The sequence below is a fragment of the Nyctereutes procyonoides genome, unplaced genomic scaffold (assembly GCF_905146905.1).
Source record: "Nyctereutes procyonoides isolate TBG_1078 unplaced genomic scaffold, NYPRO_anot_genome, whole genome shotgun sequence".
NCBI lineage: Eukaryota > Metazoa > Chordata > Mammalia > Carnivora > Canidae > Nyctereutes > Nyctereutes procyonoides.
Genome location: NW_026575035.1, coordinates 13,095,803 through 13,114,599, shown reverse-complemented (window position 1 = coordinate 13,114,599; position 18,797 = coordinate 13,095,803). Strand labels below are relative to the sequence as shown.

The 18,797-nt window shown below is 40.0% G+C and overlaps 1 protein-coding gene and 1 long non-coding RNA gene across 2 annotated transcripts in view; one reads left to right on the top strand and one right to left on the bottom strand.

The window, feature by feature from the left end:
* VCPIP1 (valosin containing protein interacting protein 1) overlaps nucleotides 1-4,269 on the bottom strand; it is a 30,886-nt gene extending 26,617 nt beyond the window's left edge. The window contains exon 1 of the mRNA XM_055318302.1: nucleotides 1,293-4,269. Within this exon, the coding sequence (XP_055174277.1) occupies nucleotides 1,293-3,996 (2,704 nt within the window). The 5' untranslated portion in view covers nucleotides 3,997-4,269. The remainder of the gene's footprint in view (nucleotides 1-1,292) is intronic.
* A 314-nt stretch (nucleotides 4,270-4,583) lies between these two features.
* Nucleotides 4,584-15,205, top strand: LOC129505193 (uncharacterized). Its single transcript, XR_008663495.1, has 2 exons — nucleotides 4,584-4,753; nucleotides 14,977-15,205. It is a non-coding gene; the product is annotated as an uncharacterized LOC129505193 (long non-coding RNA).
* Nucleotides 15,206-18,797: the final 3,592 nt, after the last annotated feature.

Here is an 18,797-nt window from a genome sequence, read left to right as displayed (position 1 = left end):
ATTAGGGAGTTAAGCAGCTTGCCTGAATCACTATGTTAATAAGTACTGGAGCCAAGATTCAAATTCTAGGCCTTTCTGACTCCAGAGATCACACAATCTTTCCTCTTTTTAATGCAGTCTCTAAGAAACTAAAAACTCTTAGAGACAGAAATACACAAAGTAAAAAAAAAAAAAAAAAAGAAAGAAATACACAAAGTAACTAGTACATTTCTTGACATACCCCCCAGTGTGATGGCTATATCTGCCAAAATAAAACCAGCAATATCAACATCAAGTTACAAACGTGTACAGGTCTTTTAGAGCCAAATTTAACAAGCCAGGAATAAATAATCTTCATTTTGGTAGGTCAAGGCCCAATTCACTGACATTTACTACTCTTAGAAGAGAGAATCAAAACCCAGACCACTTTTCCAGTTAAAACCTCTAATCTCAGCAAAAATAAGGCTCTTCTAATATGCAATATAAATTTTAATTCTACCTTAAGCCTTAGTAAAGCATATTAAGAGTGATTTTAAAAACAAAGATTAAGCAAATAAAAATAATGTTAAAAGTGCACCATTGGATCATATCCCAAAATCATCTAAAGCTTTAGATTATATATTTGGTTGATATTTTTAATTTATGCTGAATTATTAAAAAGAAATGCTTCCTAAGCATTTACCTCTGTTTCTTGTATTTCTCATGAGTTATATAGTTACAGTTGATGGCAGAGAGTCACTACGCAAAAAAATTACTTAAACACAAATCCTAATTACAAATAAAAATGTGATGAACTTCTGGAAAGGAAGAACAGGAAATGGAGGACAGAGACTATTAGGTGGGAGTGCAGTGAGAATATAAACACCAGAAACTGCAATTCATCAAACAGGAAGTCCTGAAATCACATGACATGCAGGAAAAGAAAATTTAAAAATAAATGAAAAAGGGACAAAGTGGGCAGGCTCAATAGAGAGCCCAGGGAGGAAAACATTTTAAAAGGTTTTAAATAGATATATATCATAAGGCTATTAAAAAATTACAGTAAGTTATAGTTAAATAATCTGGTGACAGTTAAGGGACTACTTTCACTTTCTTAGTTATGTTGTCCTAAACATTTACTCAATAGAGAATCATGCTAACATATATCCATTAACTGTAAAAACAGAAACAAAAAACCTGAAAAAAATATTCTAAAATACATATATAATCAAAGAGTTTTTACAATGACCAGACTTTTTCACGAAGACAACAGAAAAACTCAGCGCCATTATAATCACAATTAAAAAATACTATCTAGATTAAAATGATCTTACCCATCAATGTTGCTAAAAGACACAAGGAGTACATTTCTTTGTCAGCTTGCTCCTGAAGTTCCTTAGATAGTTTACCAGTAACAGCAATCTCTTCTTGTTTCACAGTGTGGGCCGAGTGTGCTGCAGCAGACTGACCACCTTCTGCTTTACTTTTCAGAATCTCTATTGAAATTCTGTCACCATGCTGTAAAGGAACTGGCTCCTTTTCCATTCCTGCCTGGGGTGGCATTAACTCTTTAGGAGGAAAGCCATATCGAATACACTGTAAATATGGAGGAATGTTAAATTCTCTGGCTATGCTTTCCTGAAGTTCAAAAAAGGTTGTTGAAGACTTAAGTGTAACCATGGACTGTCGTCCATCATTAGTTGTTATTCGGATCTTTTTCTCCTTAGAAGTTGTTGGTGAATAGGGAGCCTTGGTAGGGGTAGCAGGTGCAGAGGATGGACCATCACGAATGGTACTAGGTGAAACAGTCCTGGGCTGCCCTTTTTGTTCTTGTTTTAACTTCTCTGTTTTCCGTTTCTGCATTACAGCAGCCTGTTCCGTAATATTCTGTTGAATAGTTCTTTCAGTTTTACTCATGTTTAACTCCTCCTTGTGCAAAGTTTTTGTTTTCTGTCCGGTAAGAATAATTTTAGTTGGTAGCTGAGACTCCGACTCTTGTCCTTGTACATCTCCAACTCTTTGGGCATGAGCACCATCTATATTTACAGGAGTATAATCATCAGGATTCTTTTTGGCAGTCTGATGCAATATAGTGTGGACAACTTTCTGAACTAGGATTTCACTCCCAAATTCACCTGGAAAGTGCTTGGTAACAAGTTTCATTGCAACATCATAAACATTACTATTCAAAGATGGATCACTTTCATACTGGAACCAATATACTGTTTCTCTGACCACTCTTCCACCCCATTCCAAAGTAATAGGAAAAGCTTCTGGTAGATTGTCATACTCTTTACCATCCCAAAAATGTTTGAATCCACAACCACATTTGCCACCAGTGGACCTAGAATTAGTTCTGTCCCCATCCAAATATACAATAGACCCATCTCCTCTGACCCTTCGCACTGATGTGCCATGGCACCAATTACAAGCTGTCAGGTTACTCAATCCATAGTCTGGTACCAGAACATCTTTCACTGAATCATATGAGCAAACTAAATTGTTCAAGGGAAAGCTATAATTTTTGTCAGGCCTCAGCTGTCCATGAGTACTTTTTGCCAGGTTATACAGTTTCCCTCCTGGAGCCAACCACTCTGGAGGAACATGAAGTTCAGAAAGGGCACCACAGAGCAAACATTTGTGAAGGCGATTATCCATTACTGCTTTCTTAGCAGCTGCTGTGACTTCTTCAGGCTGAACTCCTATCACCCCGGTCCTCCTGTAGAAATACTGATGGACATCAGCAACCAAACTAGGATGGATACCATGTTTGTCCATGAAAACTTCTTCCATAGCAGCAACAAGCCTAAGTAAGTATTTATCCTGCAAACTTCTGTCTCCTCCAATAACACAACCACCATCCTCCTCAAGTTTAATGTACTTTTTAATAAGGTCCTGAGGCACACCCCACGCTTTAGGCAGCAAATTCATAGGCAATTTGGGCAAAGCAGCCCCTTTTATGCCTACCAAGGGGATATAATGGTTTCTACCAGAGCTACTCCATGCAATACAGATCGGTTTGTTCAAATGGCCATCTCTCCCTGTGCACTTCTCTGCAGGGATGAGCCCAGGCAGAAAGGTAGCTGAATAATCACCAGAGCTCCTCATGCCACTGAGAGAATCTAGCAGAATAATAGGGCGATGTAATACATTGGCAAGACCAAATATGTGGATGTTCCTCAAGCCCAAAGGAACACCCTCAGGTGGTACAAACAAAGGGTCACACTCGTTGATGATGTCCTCCCATTCAGCGGCATCAATGAAGTCATGGAACAGGGCTTGATACTGGGCCAGGTGCTGCTGAAAGTGTTGTTTAAGATTCTCTCTCAAGGCATGCCAGAAGAGCTCCCGGCCTACTAGGGCCCGGGACACAGCATGGACCAAGCAGTGTCCATCCCCGTCCACGTGAACTGGAATGAGGCATTCCTGGCTTTTATTGGCCCGCTTGATGTCCTCAAGAGTGTCATGCAAATACAGGAGGCTTCCGGAGCGGTCCTTGCCATAGCCCACCGTGTTAACATGCTCTGGTTCGATGAGGAAGGCGCGGTCACCTAGTAAAGCGCAATCGAACAGTTCACCCTGGTTCATGTCCCGGAGAAGCTTAGCCCTGCCTGTCTGTTTATCCATTCCATAGCGAGCTAATATGGGCGACAACAATTTGCAGTGGTAGTTAGAAAGGCCCATCACCTTTACCAGTTCCGTGTTCTTCTTGGGTGCCCCTGTCACCCCGAGCAGAGCGTTCCGCAGCAGGTTGTGCAGCACTACGTCCGGGTCGGTCACCTCCTCCACCCCCAGCAGCTGTTGCTGCTCGTGCCGCTGTCCGCACTCGGTACACTCGATGCTGACAGAACCGGAGGCCGGGAAGAACAGACGCGCCTGGCACTTGGGATCCGGGCAGCTCCCGGAGAGGATTCTCCGGTCTCTCCGTTTCGAGAGCCCCCCCGGAGGAGCCGCCGCCGCCAGGGACGGCGGAGTCTGCGGAGCCTCAGGGGGAGGAGGTGGCGGCGGCAGCGGAGGCGGCGGCGGCGGCTGAGACATACCTCTCGGCTCTCGTGTCTCGCTCCGCGTCCCAAGCGACCCTCAAAGGCTCATAGCCCAGACCCCCACCAGCCCGACTCTCTCTAGTCCAGGCCCCGGGCGAATCACTTTCCTTTCCCTACCAGCTCCTCCTCCTCCTCCTAAGCGAAGGCGGAAGCGCCGGACGTTGTTTCTCTTCTTACTTCTCCACTGCCGTAGCCGTTGCCCCGAACGTAACGGCCACCACCCTACCCAGCACTCACACTCACTCACTCTCGCTCTCTCTCTCTCCCCTCAGACACACAGACATACACGCCCTCACTGAGAGTGCGCAGGCGCAGCTGCCGCTCTGCCCTCTGGGAATTAGAGTCTTGCAGACTCTCTCCCGGTCGTTGAGTGCTAGGATCTCGGATCCAGAAAGAACTACAAATACCGTGAGGCCAAGAGGTTCGGCCCCCGCGGAGAGGAGGAAGAGGAAGGCAATAGGGAGGGGGGCAGAAAGGAAGATAGTCACTCACGTTGCCTGCCGGGAGTTGTAGTTTTAACTGGATCTCCTTTGTCGTCTTCCCGATTCTGGGGCGCAAGCAAAAGAGAACGAGAGACCACATTTCCTAGGATGCCCTGCGGTGCGTTTAGCCTCACTTCCCCCTTAGGCGGAGAGAAGGCTACAGGGAAGCTTGGTAAAAACAGAATTAAAGGGAATGGGTGTCGGAAGCGGAGGGTCTGAAGTTCACGACTCCTAGAAGGGGAGGGGAATGAAAGGCTCTCAGTGAAGAAGGTACAGTAAATAAATGTCCAGCGATATGGCGGGCTGGGAAGTTGAATGAAAGGTCTAATCTAGACTGGAGGTCGTAAAAGAAACGGGGAAAACAATGAATTGATTCTCTGAGTGTTTCTTAAGGTCTTTTTTTCTGCCACACTTCTCTGTTCTCATTCCTACTTCCATCCCAAACCACTGAGATGCCTAAATCCTCTTTTCTGCCTTTTTTTCCCCCTCTTTGCTGAGGGTCACTGAGGCGCCATTTGCTTCCTAGTTCCTTGTGCGTCTTTACAGTTTACAAATAACAATACCTTGGGTACGTATAGAGTCATATGTACCTACAGGTCCTTTTCACTAGGTACAGTTGGCTCCTGCTGGTCCTCTCCAGCTATCAATTATTAAGTTATTAATATATTTCTGTCTCAGCTTTTACATACACGCCGTCATTTGATCTTCATAATAACCTTGTTAGAAAACACGTCCAGAAAGGAAATTACTTCCTCAGGTTCACACAGCCAGTAAGTGACGGTTAGGCATTCAGACGGTTAGGATTCAGATCAGTCCTTACCCATTTTACAGACAGGAACATAGGCAGGAAAAGTTAGGCCCAATTTGATATAAAATAATAACTTCCCATTACTATTGCTTTATAATTTACATAATAAGTTCGCGTATGTCATTTCATTCTCCCACCAGTCCCATTTGGTAATATGTTACCAGATATTGTTGATTGCATTTACAGTTATGGAAACAGACTAGGAGCTAAGTGTCTTGTCCAAGGTCAAATAATCAGTGTATTTCAGAACCAGAGAGTGCTTTTTACACTAGTTTCTACAAAAGAAAAGAGCTGTTAAGCTCAGACCTTTTGTTAGGCCTCTGAGTCTCATAGTGACTCAAGAAGTGGTAAAGATGTTTATCCTTAAGGCAGCAGAGCTTTATTTTATTGTTTACTTGGAAACTGTCTCTTCATGCAAAACACATTGATACGTTCATAGAAAGACAGTATTGTTTTAGTTATTATTGTACAGTCAGCCCCTTTCACTTATTCTGGAAATTCTTGCCTTCTGAAACCTTAGATAAGTGAACTGTCTCAAAATTTCTGAAACATTTGGCACAAAATAGATACATCAGAGCAGTCCATGAGGTCATTTGAGTCTTCTGCAGCTGCCAAGGGAATTGTTTACCTTATTAGGTTTTTTGAGTAAATAGAATTTGATGCTTTGAAATGAACCATCTGTAAGACACTCCTAAAGGGTATTAGAACTGACTTTCACCCTGATTATTGTCTACAGTTTTCTTCAGAAGTGATAGGTTTGAAAGAGAAATTCTTCAAATGTTATTTTCTCACCCAAATTCTTCCTGGTTCATGCAAAAATGATGTTACCTTCATACAAGATAGGTAATGTTACTTATCTTGAAGGAGATAATTTTCAATAAAGTTTTTTGTAATGCATGCAGGAAAAGTTGTTTGTTTATATTCTGACCAGTGTTACTTATCTTGAAGGAGATAATTTTCAATAAAGTTTTTCGTAATGCATGCAGGAAAAGTTGTTTGTTTATATTCTGACTGTGGTTTCGTGGTAACCACATACGTGATAGAACTGGTTTTTAATTGAGTGTTTATAAGTTGAGAAATTGAATGTGCCCATTAAGTGGAAATTATTGTCTACTGTTACTGCGAAGTTACACCTGCAGTGAAATTTTATTTTCCTCATACAAAATCCAAAGAATTTAATTATGAAAGCTTCAGAGCACATGAAAGATGACAGCAGTATGTACACTGGCATGCACTTTTATGTTTTGACATCACCAAGGCAAATTTTCCTTAGTGATAATACATATGAACAGTGATATATATATTTTTAAATTGCATCTGAATGTGTCATTCTGAATTATACTTGACAAAATAACCACTTCCTACCCTACTGAGGAAATGGGTAGCCTCTAAAGCTTGTCATGCACAGTCCAGTTGACTGATCCATTGTCCCCACGTGGAACCTTGATTAGTTAGAAACATCCTTCCCAAACTAAATCTGACATTTAAACCCATCTGTTACTATAGTTCCCCTAGTTGTAAGAATGATACTTTGGAGAGGAAAAAAAAAAATACTCTGGTGTAAAGCATAGTTAATAGGGGGAAGGAGAGGAGTTAAGTTTTCAATCAATTCTAGAGTTAAATTAGGTCATTTAACCTACAAATCACTTATTAACAAGTCTGTAGATGCAAAGTTCAGAAAGTAAGAAAGTTCACAAAGGAGCAATGATGTTAACCATGCCAAGTTCAATATGTGAATTAGTTTTTTACATGTATTTAGAGGGCAGGGGTAAGGGCATAAGTAAGAAAACTTTGTTAGGACAAAATATGACATGTGGCTTTTTTTTTTAAGATTTACTTATTATTCATGAGAGAGAGAGAGAGGCAGAGACACAGGCAGAGGGAGAAGCAGGCTCATCACCGGGAGCCCGATGTGGGATTTGATCCCAGATCCCGGGATCACGACCTGGCAAAGGCAGGTGCCCAACCGCTGAGCCACCCAGGCGTCCCTGACATGTGGTTTCTTATAAGGCTATGGGAGTGCGGAAAGTTTCTAACCTGCTTACATGAGATGTAATGCTTACGTGAGATCTATAACATGCTTCCTTCCTCTTCTCCCCAAATTCCATGACTTACCTAGTAACTTTCACAGGAACTTTATGAGATCTCTATTAGTTCTTTTTCTTGTCTCAGTATTCCAGATGGGAAAATGAACTGAGCCCCTAATAGTAGCTGCTCTGATATATACCTCTTCTACCATGATTATCGCAGCATCACTTCTCTCTGAATTGTCAAAATGTAGCTAAAACTGAAACCCTTTTTTCTCCCATAAATTTCTAATGACGCTTCTAAAATTCCTGTATTGCTGTTAGCAAACCTAGTAAATGCAAAAGCAAGACGCATCCACTTAAGAGAACAACCATCATTGTATTTTCTCTTTTACATTGGTAAAAGAAGGGAATCATAACTTTTTCACTTTGGTGATTGTTATAAGTCAGCCACATACTTTTTTAAAAAAAAAAGATTATTTATTAGAGCACAAACAAGGGGAAGAGGGAGAAGCAGACTCCTCACTGAGCAGGGAGACCTGATGCTGGGCTCAATCCCAAAACCCCTGGATCATGACACTTAACCAAGTGAACCACCCAAGTTCCCCAGCCACATATTATATGAAATACACATCTGTACTAAGAGTTGACTGTGTTCCTCCAGATTCATCCCCCAATCAGACTTTGTGTCACAAGCTTTTGTTAAAGGTCAGAGTGGACATACAAAGGACTTAGTTACTGAAATACGTATTGTAGGAACTTAAAGGGACACAGAAGGCTATCTCTAACCCAAAAGAACTCAGTCTGACAGAAGAAATAGGTTCAACCAAATTGTTCATAGAGGTAGAATAAAGCATGTCATCAGTCAAAACAACACAAGAATATAAGTATCGCAGGTGCTATGAAATATTTATTAAGGGCTTGTTGTAGGGTGGGTGTTCTTAAGAATATTATCTTAATCTTTAAAACAATCCTGTGAGATAGGGAGTATTGTTTTTATTATACAGATGAGAAAGTTTAACTTGGGAAGGTTAACATTATTATCATCATTATTACCACCGAGCTAGCAAGTAGCAGAGCTGGGCTTCAAATCAAGGTTTCCTTCCATGTTCCCTTACTCTTTCCACTACATCACAGCTGCTTAGTGATTGGAGAGAGTTAGCCAAGAAGTGAGTGCATACTGGTGGCCAGTGGCCAAACTTGGCTTACATGCATTTTTGTTTGGCCAGCAACAGTTCAACTTTTTTTTGAATGTGAACATCTCTGCACAGTGGCCAGCATTTTACTCTTTAATATCATATACCAGGTCCCCTTGAGACATACTACCTGCCTGACTCCAGAAAGCATTTTCATTTTCTGTATCAGGCAGTAACTGGGGACAAAAAGGAGTTATTCTCAAAGGCTCATGAAGAAGGTATTTCAAAGGGCAGAAAGAGGACTTTGTGAATAAGAATTGCAGAGAGGGGGGCCTGGCTGGCTCAGTTGGTTAAGTGTCCAACTCTCGATTTCAGCTCAGGTCCACATATCTGGGTTAATGAGATAGAGCCCCACATCGGAGGCTCCCTGCTCAGCTTCTCTATCCTCCTCTCCCTCTGCCCCTCCGTGCTATCTCTCATGCAATAATAAAGGTCTAAAGTAAACAAATATGATCTTTTTTAAAAAAGAGTGCAGAGGGCAGCCCCGGTGGCGCAGCGGTTTAGCGCCTCCTGCAGCCCACGGCGTAATGCTGGAGACCTGGGATCGAGTCCCACGTCGGGCTCCCTGCATGGAGCCTGCTTCTCCCTCTGCCTGTGTCTCTGCCTCTCTCTCTCGCTCGCTCGCTCGCTCGCTCTGTATCTCTCATGAGTAAATAAAATAAAATCTTAAAAAAAAAAAAGAGTGCAGAGAGTATTTGAAGATGAATGATTAGGGCAGCCCGGGCGGCTCAGCGGTTTAGCGCCTGCCTTCATCCCAGGGCGTGACCCTGGAGACCCCGGATCAAGTCCCACGTCGGGCTCCCTGCATGGAGCCTGCTTCTCCCTCCGCCTGTTTCTCTGTCTCCTCTGTGTATTCTCATGAATAAATAATAAAATCTTTTTTAAATAATGAAGATGAATGATTAGCAGTATTTTTCATTATATAAAGGTGAGAGGGGTCAACTAGAGTTACAGGTTATGCCTTAGCATTGAAGTTCTCAAAATTGAGTGATTGACAGAATCAAATATAAGGCTAAAATAGATTGCTGGGCTCCATCTCAAAATGAATGCATTTGGGTTGGAGCCTGAGAATTTGCATTTCTAGCAAGTTCTTTGGTGTTTCCGGTCCAATGATCACCCTTGAAAAATCCGTGTTTACCAGACTGTAGGGCATATCTGGGGATGGGCTTAAAGCCCAGACTTTGGTTTTATGTTTCCGTTGTTTTAAGTATAAAAGGAATTGACATAGAATGCTTAGAAAATAAATAAAAATGAAGAAATTAAAATCAGTCTTATTAATGAGAGTTAACAGTTATTAACTGTGTTTTTTTTTTATGGATTGTTCAATTTACTTTTTTCTAAAAAAGTTTTAAGAATCCAAAATCGTATCATCATCAGAGTAGCTATTAAATTAACACTTATTGAGCATCTATTGTTCACCAGACTCTTTATGTATATTTACTTAATCTTTATAATATCTTTTTGAGCCAGATACTATTATCATCATTCTTATTTTACAGATGAGCACTGAGGTACAGAGAGATTATTTAAATGATTCATTGCTAGTAAGTGGCATAATTAGAATTAAGACCCAAGCAATCTGGGTCCAGAGCCTGTATGTTAACCATTATGCTATACTGACTCTTATCTTATATTGACCATATGCTATACTATTGTGCATACTGTTTTTAACCTGAATTGTTCAATCACATCATGAACAATCTTGATAACATTAAATGTTCTTGTCCAACATTTAAAATGAAAACCTACTTTTTTTCTTTTAAAACATTTCAAGCATTCAAAAGTATACAGAAAAATTATATAAAAATACTCATGTACCCACTACCAGGTTTAACATATATTAATATTTCAGCATATTTACTTCAGAATCCTCTCTTTCAAAAAAGAAAAAAATGTAGTTTATTGACTATAATTTTGAGTTTAATTTTACTTAAAACAAAATTGTGCCTTATGAGTTATAAGAGAAATCACCATTTCCCTTAATAAAAGTAGGATACCCTTTACACTTAGTAATGGAGAAAGAATTTCTATGTAGTAAATAGCTCCATAATTATTGTTGCCATTATCATGCCATCCAAGTGAACACTCCTCCCCCTGGCCTTTTAAATTACTTGGTGATTAAGTAATAAATACAGATAGTAACATACAACTAGGTAATGTGACTTGTATGGTTTACTGAGTCTTCAGGCTGCTTAGCTTACCTTCATATGGCAAAGGTCAAATTCTACCTGGGTAACATCTCTGCATTGCCCAACAGAACTATCTGCAGTGATGGAAAAGTCGTATGCCTGTCCTGTCCAATATGGCAGCCACTGGCTACATGTGCCTATTAGGTACTTGAGATGTGGATAGTGTAACTAAGGAACTGTTTTTTTTTTTTTAATTAATTTTATTTTTTAGGAACTGGTTTTTTAACTTTATTTAATTTTAAATTTAAGTAGCCACATCTGCCTATGGCTCTCTCTTGACCACACAGATCTAAGTTCTTACTGCTGCTAAGTCTACATTAAAAATAATGATTCCCCAAATTTCAGTGAGTTCCTGGCTTTGGTGGGGCTTAAGGGATGGAGACTGACTGGAAAGGGGAACAAGGGAACTTCTTAGGATGATGGAAATATTCTTTATCTTGATTATGGTGATGAGGACATGGATACATATATTTCCCAAAACTCATCCAAATTTTTAAAGGGTGCGTTTGTGTGTGTAAATTATGCCTCAATAAAGTTGATTTTAAAAAGGAAAGGAAAAAAGAGGGCGCCTGGATAGTACAGTTGGTTAAGCGCCCAACTCTTGGTTTCAGCTCAGGTCATGATCTCAGGGTCCTGCGATTGAGCCCCACATCAGGCTCTGTGCTCAGCACAGAGTCCGCTTAAGATACTCTCTTCCTCTCCCTCTACCCCTCTGGCTCATATTCTCTCTCTCTCTCTCTCTGTCTCTCTGTCTCTCTCTCTCCCACTCTCTCAAATAAATAAATACTTAAAAAAGAAAGGTAAAAGATAAAACAGAGTTGAATTCCAGAGACAGGAGTTCCACCTCTAGTCTACCTAAAGCATTCCTTCTGCAATCCCATTTTTTCCCCTAAGAACCAGCCAAGTCTTTTTTTTTTTTTTTTTTTTTTTTTATGATAGTCACACAGAGAGAGAGAGAGAGAGAGAGAGGCAGAGACATAGGCAGAGGGAGAAGCAGGCTCCATGCACCAGGAGCCTGATGTGGGATTCGATCCCGGGTCTCCAGGATCACGCCCTGGGCCAAAGGCAGGCACCAAACCGCTGCGCCACCCAGGGATCCCCCAACAAAATCTTTACTACATTACAGGACCCTATGTGACCTGGCCCCTGACTACTTCAGACATTATTTCCTTGGCTCGTGCTTCTGCCGCACTGACTTTTCTTGTTGGTCCTCAAACACTCTGTGTACATTCCCATCTCAAGTCCTTTGCACTTACCCATCTTCTGACTGGAAAACTTTTCCCAGGTAATCATTTATGTATCTGCTCAGATGTTACCTCCAGCAAGATGCCATTCCTGACAACTTCTCTAAAACAGCACCTCTGTCCTTTTCACCCCCCATGTCCCTATCCTGCTCACTTTCTTTACAGCACTAATCACTATCTGAAATTATATAGTTACTTGTCTATTGTCCTTCCCTGTTAGACTGTAAGGCTGTTCATAAGGGCAGGCAGTTTGTTGATTGTTAGATTCCCTGTGCCAGGCACACAGTAGCCTCAATAAATATTGTTGAACGAATGAATGGCTATCATCCATGGCAGTGTTTCTCACCCTGATATCCAACCATACACCTTCATAGAAAATTCACAAATTCTCTAAAAAATTTTTTTAATCTTGTGGTGTCATTTTGATACTAAAATAAAACAGTATTTATTATTTCCCTAATGAGAACATGAAGTTTTGAATGTCTGAGTTCATGTAGAGTTTAGGATTTTGTTTGTAAAAAAAAAAAAAAAAAAAAAAAGATTTTGTTTGTATCAGATGAAAACTAAAGGACTTTGTGACAAAATGTATAAAGATTTCACAGTTATTTTGATAGAGTTAGGTCATCACATGTCACACAGCAGCCTGGACATGCCAAACTCCAGAGAACCAGCACTTTAACTGCCAATACCACATTCCAGTTAGAAACAGAAATTGCACAAAGCATGCACATGTGCACACACAAACAACATACACACACACTCATTCAGAAAACTTAGTAGCTGTGAGCAAACCAGTAAATCTGTAAGAATTGTTTTGTGGTTTCCAGCAATAATCAGATTAGATATTATTTAATTAAGATGTCATACTTAAAAAACGGTGAGGAGCCTGGCTGGCTCATTGAGTAGAGCATATGACTCTTGATCTTAGGGTCCTGGGTTCAAGTCCCATGGTGGGTGCAGAACTTACTTAGAAAAGAAAAATCAGATACTCAAAAATACTCAAAAACCCTATCTTATACTAAGTGACTACAGTTACCAGGTGATACTCAATTAAAATTGGTATTCTAGGATTTTGTAGCACTAGAATTTTTTTTTTAAGATTTTATTTGTTTATTCATGAGAGACACACAGAGCGAGAGAGGCAGAGACATAGGGAGAGGGAGAAGGAGGCTCCATGCAGGGAGCCCCACGTGGACTCGATCCTGGATCTTCAGGATCACACCCTGGCCGAAGGCGGCACTAAACCGCTGAGCCACCTGGGCTGCCCCAGCACTAGAATTTTTATTAAAATATTTGATCTGATCTCAAACTAGCAGCAGAAAACCTAGAAGTTAACAACGTGTATTTGTGCAAACAGGTTATCATTCCACTGACATTATTAAAATAAACATACAGAGACACATTTACTATAGATCAGAAGTGCATCTTAATGCTCATAAGCTTAACAGTTCACAATTCAAATTAACATTAATTTTAAATGTCTGGGCCAAAATAAACCACTGTCCTTGGAGCAAAAGAATGCTGATCACTGCAGTTCTATTTCATTTCCTTCTTTCATATTTTTCTTTCCTTTTACTTAAAACCTAAAGGGTAGTTTTGGGGTAAAAGAAAATAGGTTCCAGAGTTTACTGAAAGAAACACTTGATCTTCATTCCAGTTACAATCTTGAGTTTTTGTAGAATAGCCTGATCTCTCCATCTGAACTTTCTAGGTCTGTCCCCTAAACACAGTCTAATTCAGTTCCTTTCCTGGGTGTGACATAAAGAGTCAGAATAGGGATCCCTGGGTGGCGCAGCGGTTTGGCGCCTGCCTTTGGCCCAGGGTGCGATCCTGGAGATCCGGGATCGAATCCCACGTCGGGCTCCCGGTGCATGGAGCCTGCTTCTCCCTCTGCCTGTGTCTCTGCCTCTCTCTCTCTCTCTCTCCCTCTCTCTCTCTCTCTCTCTCTCTCTCTGTGATTATCATAAATAAATAAAAAAAATAAAAATAAAAGAGTCAGAATAAGCATTACTTGACACATTTCTTTTATATGTATAGTCTTCTAAGACATTTTAATAGGTGAGAGAAGAACAGAAGTATAAGGCAGCATACTTTCTTAGCCCTTTGGATCATTTACATTAATCCTTTCATAATATTCCAAGATATAAGTGCATTATAATTACGATGTACAAGAATATAAATGCAGTCTGCAAGGTTTTATTTAGGTGGACAGGAAACTATTGGAAATTATGTGTGTTTGTACTAAATTAAAGCATAAGCACTAGGTGTCAGCAGACCACAGTATTGGAGAGAGCCTCAATTTGGGCATTGATAAAATAGCAATACATATGTTTGCTAAATGTGCTCCATGAATTCTACGAATATTAATAGGTATCATGTTGAAGGGAGAGGTCTATGGTCAAGTAAGTTTGAAACAGTAAGTAAATGAAGTTAGTTTTCTTTTTCTACTGAGGAGTTCTCAGAGTCTTTCTCTGCTGATGACACTGTGACTCCAGAGGACAAGCAGTGATGCCTCCAGAATGTCTGTGGAGAGGAGAGCTTAGTGGCAAGAGTCGGCTTGCAACACAACATACCAGGATGTTTTATATTTTTCATTTTGTACATTATTTTATTTACAGTGTATATTTTGAGGTAATCTGGGGGTGCTGATAGAAATAATAGGGAAGTTAATACCCTAAGCCACCCTTGGCACTATTTTTGATGTGTATATTTCCACACCTCCTTAGCCACAAAAACATTTTGAATCTGTGTCAGAGGCATATATTTTAGGAAGAACCAATACAGAGAAATAGTGCTTCTCATCATGGTATCTACTTTTTTATCAGTGTGCTTAAAAATGAGTTAATGTTTACCCCTATTTTCTGGTAGTTTATGAAGGTTTTTTTCTATTTAATGTTTTCATCTAGCTGACATGTATTTTGCATAGGATGTGAGGGAGAGATTCAACTTATTTATCTATTTATTTCATATTGCAAAATACCAGTTGTCCCCAAACCTTGCATTAAATATGTTTTTGGTTTTGTTTTCAGGTCCAGAACCCTTCAGATCAACTTACCAATAAGTTCAATATGTAAAACAGACCAAAATGGTTGAAATGGGAACGAATGAGAGTTATTGCAACTTGCCAGCAGCACTTACCCCCATTCCCACCTCCATAAGGTGTACTTTGAAAAGCACTAGAAAAACTTATCCTCCCTCATAAATGGCTTGAAATGCCCTATCTGTAATATGTTACATTAAAATGTTTACTTATCCCAATTATTTTTCTATTTTTTCTGCCAATCTCATACTTTAATTTATTTATGGAGCCTAAGACCTTTATAATATAACAAAAGAAGAAATTGAAACATCTGATAAGTTAAATAACATGAGATTTGGGGGGACCCATAAAATTATCATTTCTTTAAAATGTCTATTGTTGGCAAAAATTGACCAAATCTCTTCAATATATAGAAGATTAACTTGGTAAAACTATACACTGGTTGATAATTTGATAATGTGTGGTTTACAATGATTTACCAAATCACTTACAAGATTTAACCCTAAAGAAATAACTAGAAATGTATGGGGAAAATTGTTTATATTATTGATAGTATTGAAAAATGTTCCAGATTTTAACAATGTAGGACTAGTTAAATGGATCCTGGCCCAGCCATGAGATGGGATACTCTAGCCATTACAGCGATGTTATAAAAAGTAAAATTGCTTATTGAGTACTTGTGATGAATCTGGCACTGCACCAGTCACCTTAATTGTGTTGTCTTAAGCCTAACAATATCCCTAGGTGATAGACGTCATCATTTCCATTCATAGAAGAGAAAACACAGAAGTTCAAACAGCTAGTGAAGTAGTGTTGCTGGAATTCAGCCCATGTCTGTTCTTAACCCTTGATTTTAATCACCGTCCTAATGATAGGGGGAAAATATTCACTATTTACTGAAACTATTGTTTTTCAACCAATTTTTTTTAAGTAGGCACCACATCCAATGTGGGGCTTGAACTTATGACCCTGAGACCAAGAGTCACATGCCTTACAAATGAGCCAGCCAGGCACCCCAAATAAAAACAGTCCCATTTTTTAAAGTGATCTCTACACAATGTGGGGCTGGAACTCCCAACCCCAAGATCAAGAGCTGCCCACTCTACGTACTGAGCCAGCCAGGTGCCCCCAACAATAAGCTATTATTTTAATGTAATTTAACTGAAATTAAAATAAACAACAAGCAAAAAACTTCCTCCTCCATGAAATCCCTTCCTTTCCAAAGTTACTTATATTTGGTAATGTTTCACCCGAAATGAATCTACCTTTATACATTTTTTTAAGTCGATTTTGGAAGTTTTAAATGCCTGCTTTAGGAATTGAAACAGTACTGAAGATTATAAAGTAGCTGCACCTTTAATCATAAATTATATATATGATTAGATACACTTGAAGGCTCTTTTTTTATGTTTCCTTGATTCTATCTCTTCTTGCTCTGGTGTCAACTTTAGGCAAAGTGAGAGGAGCAATCTTCGAAGGTCTAGATGGCCAATGTCTAACACAGGAGAGTCCCCTGCATGTGTAGTGTGGTGGTTAGAAGCACTAGTTCTGGAGCTCAACTGGTTAGATGGAGTCTCAGCTTTTGAATTTGAACAGCTTATTTGTCTTCTTGGTGCCTTCATTAAGTGAAGGTGGTCATTGTACCTACCTCATAAGATTGTGGTGAGGATTAAACTAATGGATGCATGTAAAGTGCTTACAGCAGTGCCTGGGACATAGTACATGCTCAACCATTAGCTATAGTTATGATCAGTATGATGATGTTGATGCACATGTGCAGAGATGGGAAAGAGAAGAAAAATAATTTCTGAGTGTTTACTATGTGCCCTATGCTTACAGGATCTCTCCATTTGATCTCTCTGAATTAGATATTTTTGTTCCCTTTTTATAAAGATGAGAAATCTAAAATTCAGAGTATTTATCTATGGAAGGAATAGAATAAATTATTAGACCCATTTCTAGGACTAAGAACAAGTTAAATACTGAAAGTTATCTGCCCAGGAGATAGCAAAATGCTGAGGAATGAGACGAGAAACAGGCCTGGAGTCATACCATGCATTAGGACCAAGGGGCAGTGTTCTAACATTCAGGACAATGGGGGCCCAACCCAATATGGCATCAGAAAACTGCTTTGGAAATCCAACTGTTTTTATACTGGTTGTATTTTCTGTAAATATTTCTTGTTTTGTTCTCTCTCTGTGTATACTAAAGTTATTTCTGAACTACCAGTCTCTCATTTGTACTTTGAGGGAACAAAAAGGAAAAAGAAATCTTTGGGCATCTTGTTCTGGAGCTTTCAGGGAGAACATGCCAGACACCAGGTGTCCTGGGCTTCAAATGTAGGGAAGAAAATTCTCTCTCTCCCAAAGGCTTTTGTAGTGTTCCCTGCTCTAACCTTAGGTTTTGAACAATGTTGCCTAGAGAATGGCCTTTTACATACTCATCTGCCCAGCATGACTCATCCCTAAGAGTGTTGAGTAAGTGAAATTTTACAGTATTTATGTTTCTGTGACTTTTATAAACATGGTGATGTGGAAAGAGCATGGACTTTGGATTTGGACAGGCCTCAGCTTTGTCACTTGGACTCAGCTTGTGTCATTTTGGACTGGTTAATAACTTCTCTGGGCTTCCTCATCTATAAAATAGGAATAATGAAAATCAGTTTCACAGGATTGGTATGGAAATGAAATGAGGCAGCAAAAATGAAAGGATAACCTGTGACACACATAGGCGCTTGTGCCTTTCCTTTCTCTGTCAGGGTTTGGAGTGAGCATGTGGCCACATCTTGCATTTATTTTTATACTTTTCTACTATATCCCATTCAGTGCTTTGTTTACAGCGAGCGTCCTATAAATAGTGACTTAACATTGGCATACATGCACAGAAATGGAAGAATGGGTAAACAACTTTAGATATGTCTTAATGTTTATTAATGTATTTATCCTGTCATAGAGGAAAACTGCCAAATGGAAATAAATAAGACGTGCAGTCAGGGCTGAAGAGTTGGGCAGGTCATTCCCTGCACTGGGTCAGGGCTCCTCCCCCGCTGCTGGGAGAGCCCCCTGAGAGCTCCTTGTTTCAGTTTACTCAAAGTCAGTCTTCTGTGGGTGAACCACAGCCTCATCTCTTCTGACACCAGGGGCTCCTCTTAACAGACAATTTGCTATGCTTGATTTAAATTATTTTCTTTTTCTCTCTTAATTATTAAATACTTAAAAGGTAAAAAAGATAATGTGATACTCATTTACCCATATCCATTTGAGACTGCCACAATTGCTACAACTTCTTTGAAATTGTAATTTCAGACTTTTAGAAAAATTGAAAAAATATTACAAAGAGTTCCCACACACCTCTCACCATTTCCCAAATGTCAATATTTTACACAAATAAATTGTGAAAATTGCTAAAAGAGAAAACTGTTTTTGTAAGGAAGAATATAGTGGGTGGGGCGTGTCCTGTGAAGATGTTTTGTGGAAGGATGTTCCAAGAGGAGTGCCCAGCTCTGGGAAGGTCGAGGGCAGAACAGAACTTGGCAGCTCAAGGGCTGAACAAAGCCAGCGGGCAGGATCAGAGTCGAGTAGCAGAGAGGTGGCAGGAGAACCACGGGCTAGTTCACATAAGGCTGTATAAGCCATGTTAGAGCTTTTGATTTTATCCCTGGAACTGGAATCCATTAAAGGGTTTTAAGCACAGAATGAGGTGCAGAGGGGCAACCTCGGTGGCCTAGAGGTTTAGCACCACCTTTATCCCAGGGCGAGATCCTGGAGACCCAGGATCGAGTCCCATGTCAGGCTCCCTGCATGGAGCCTG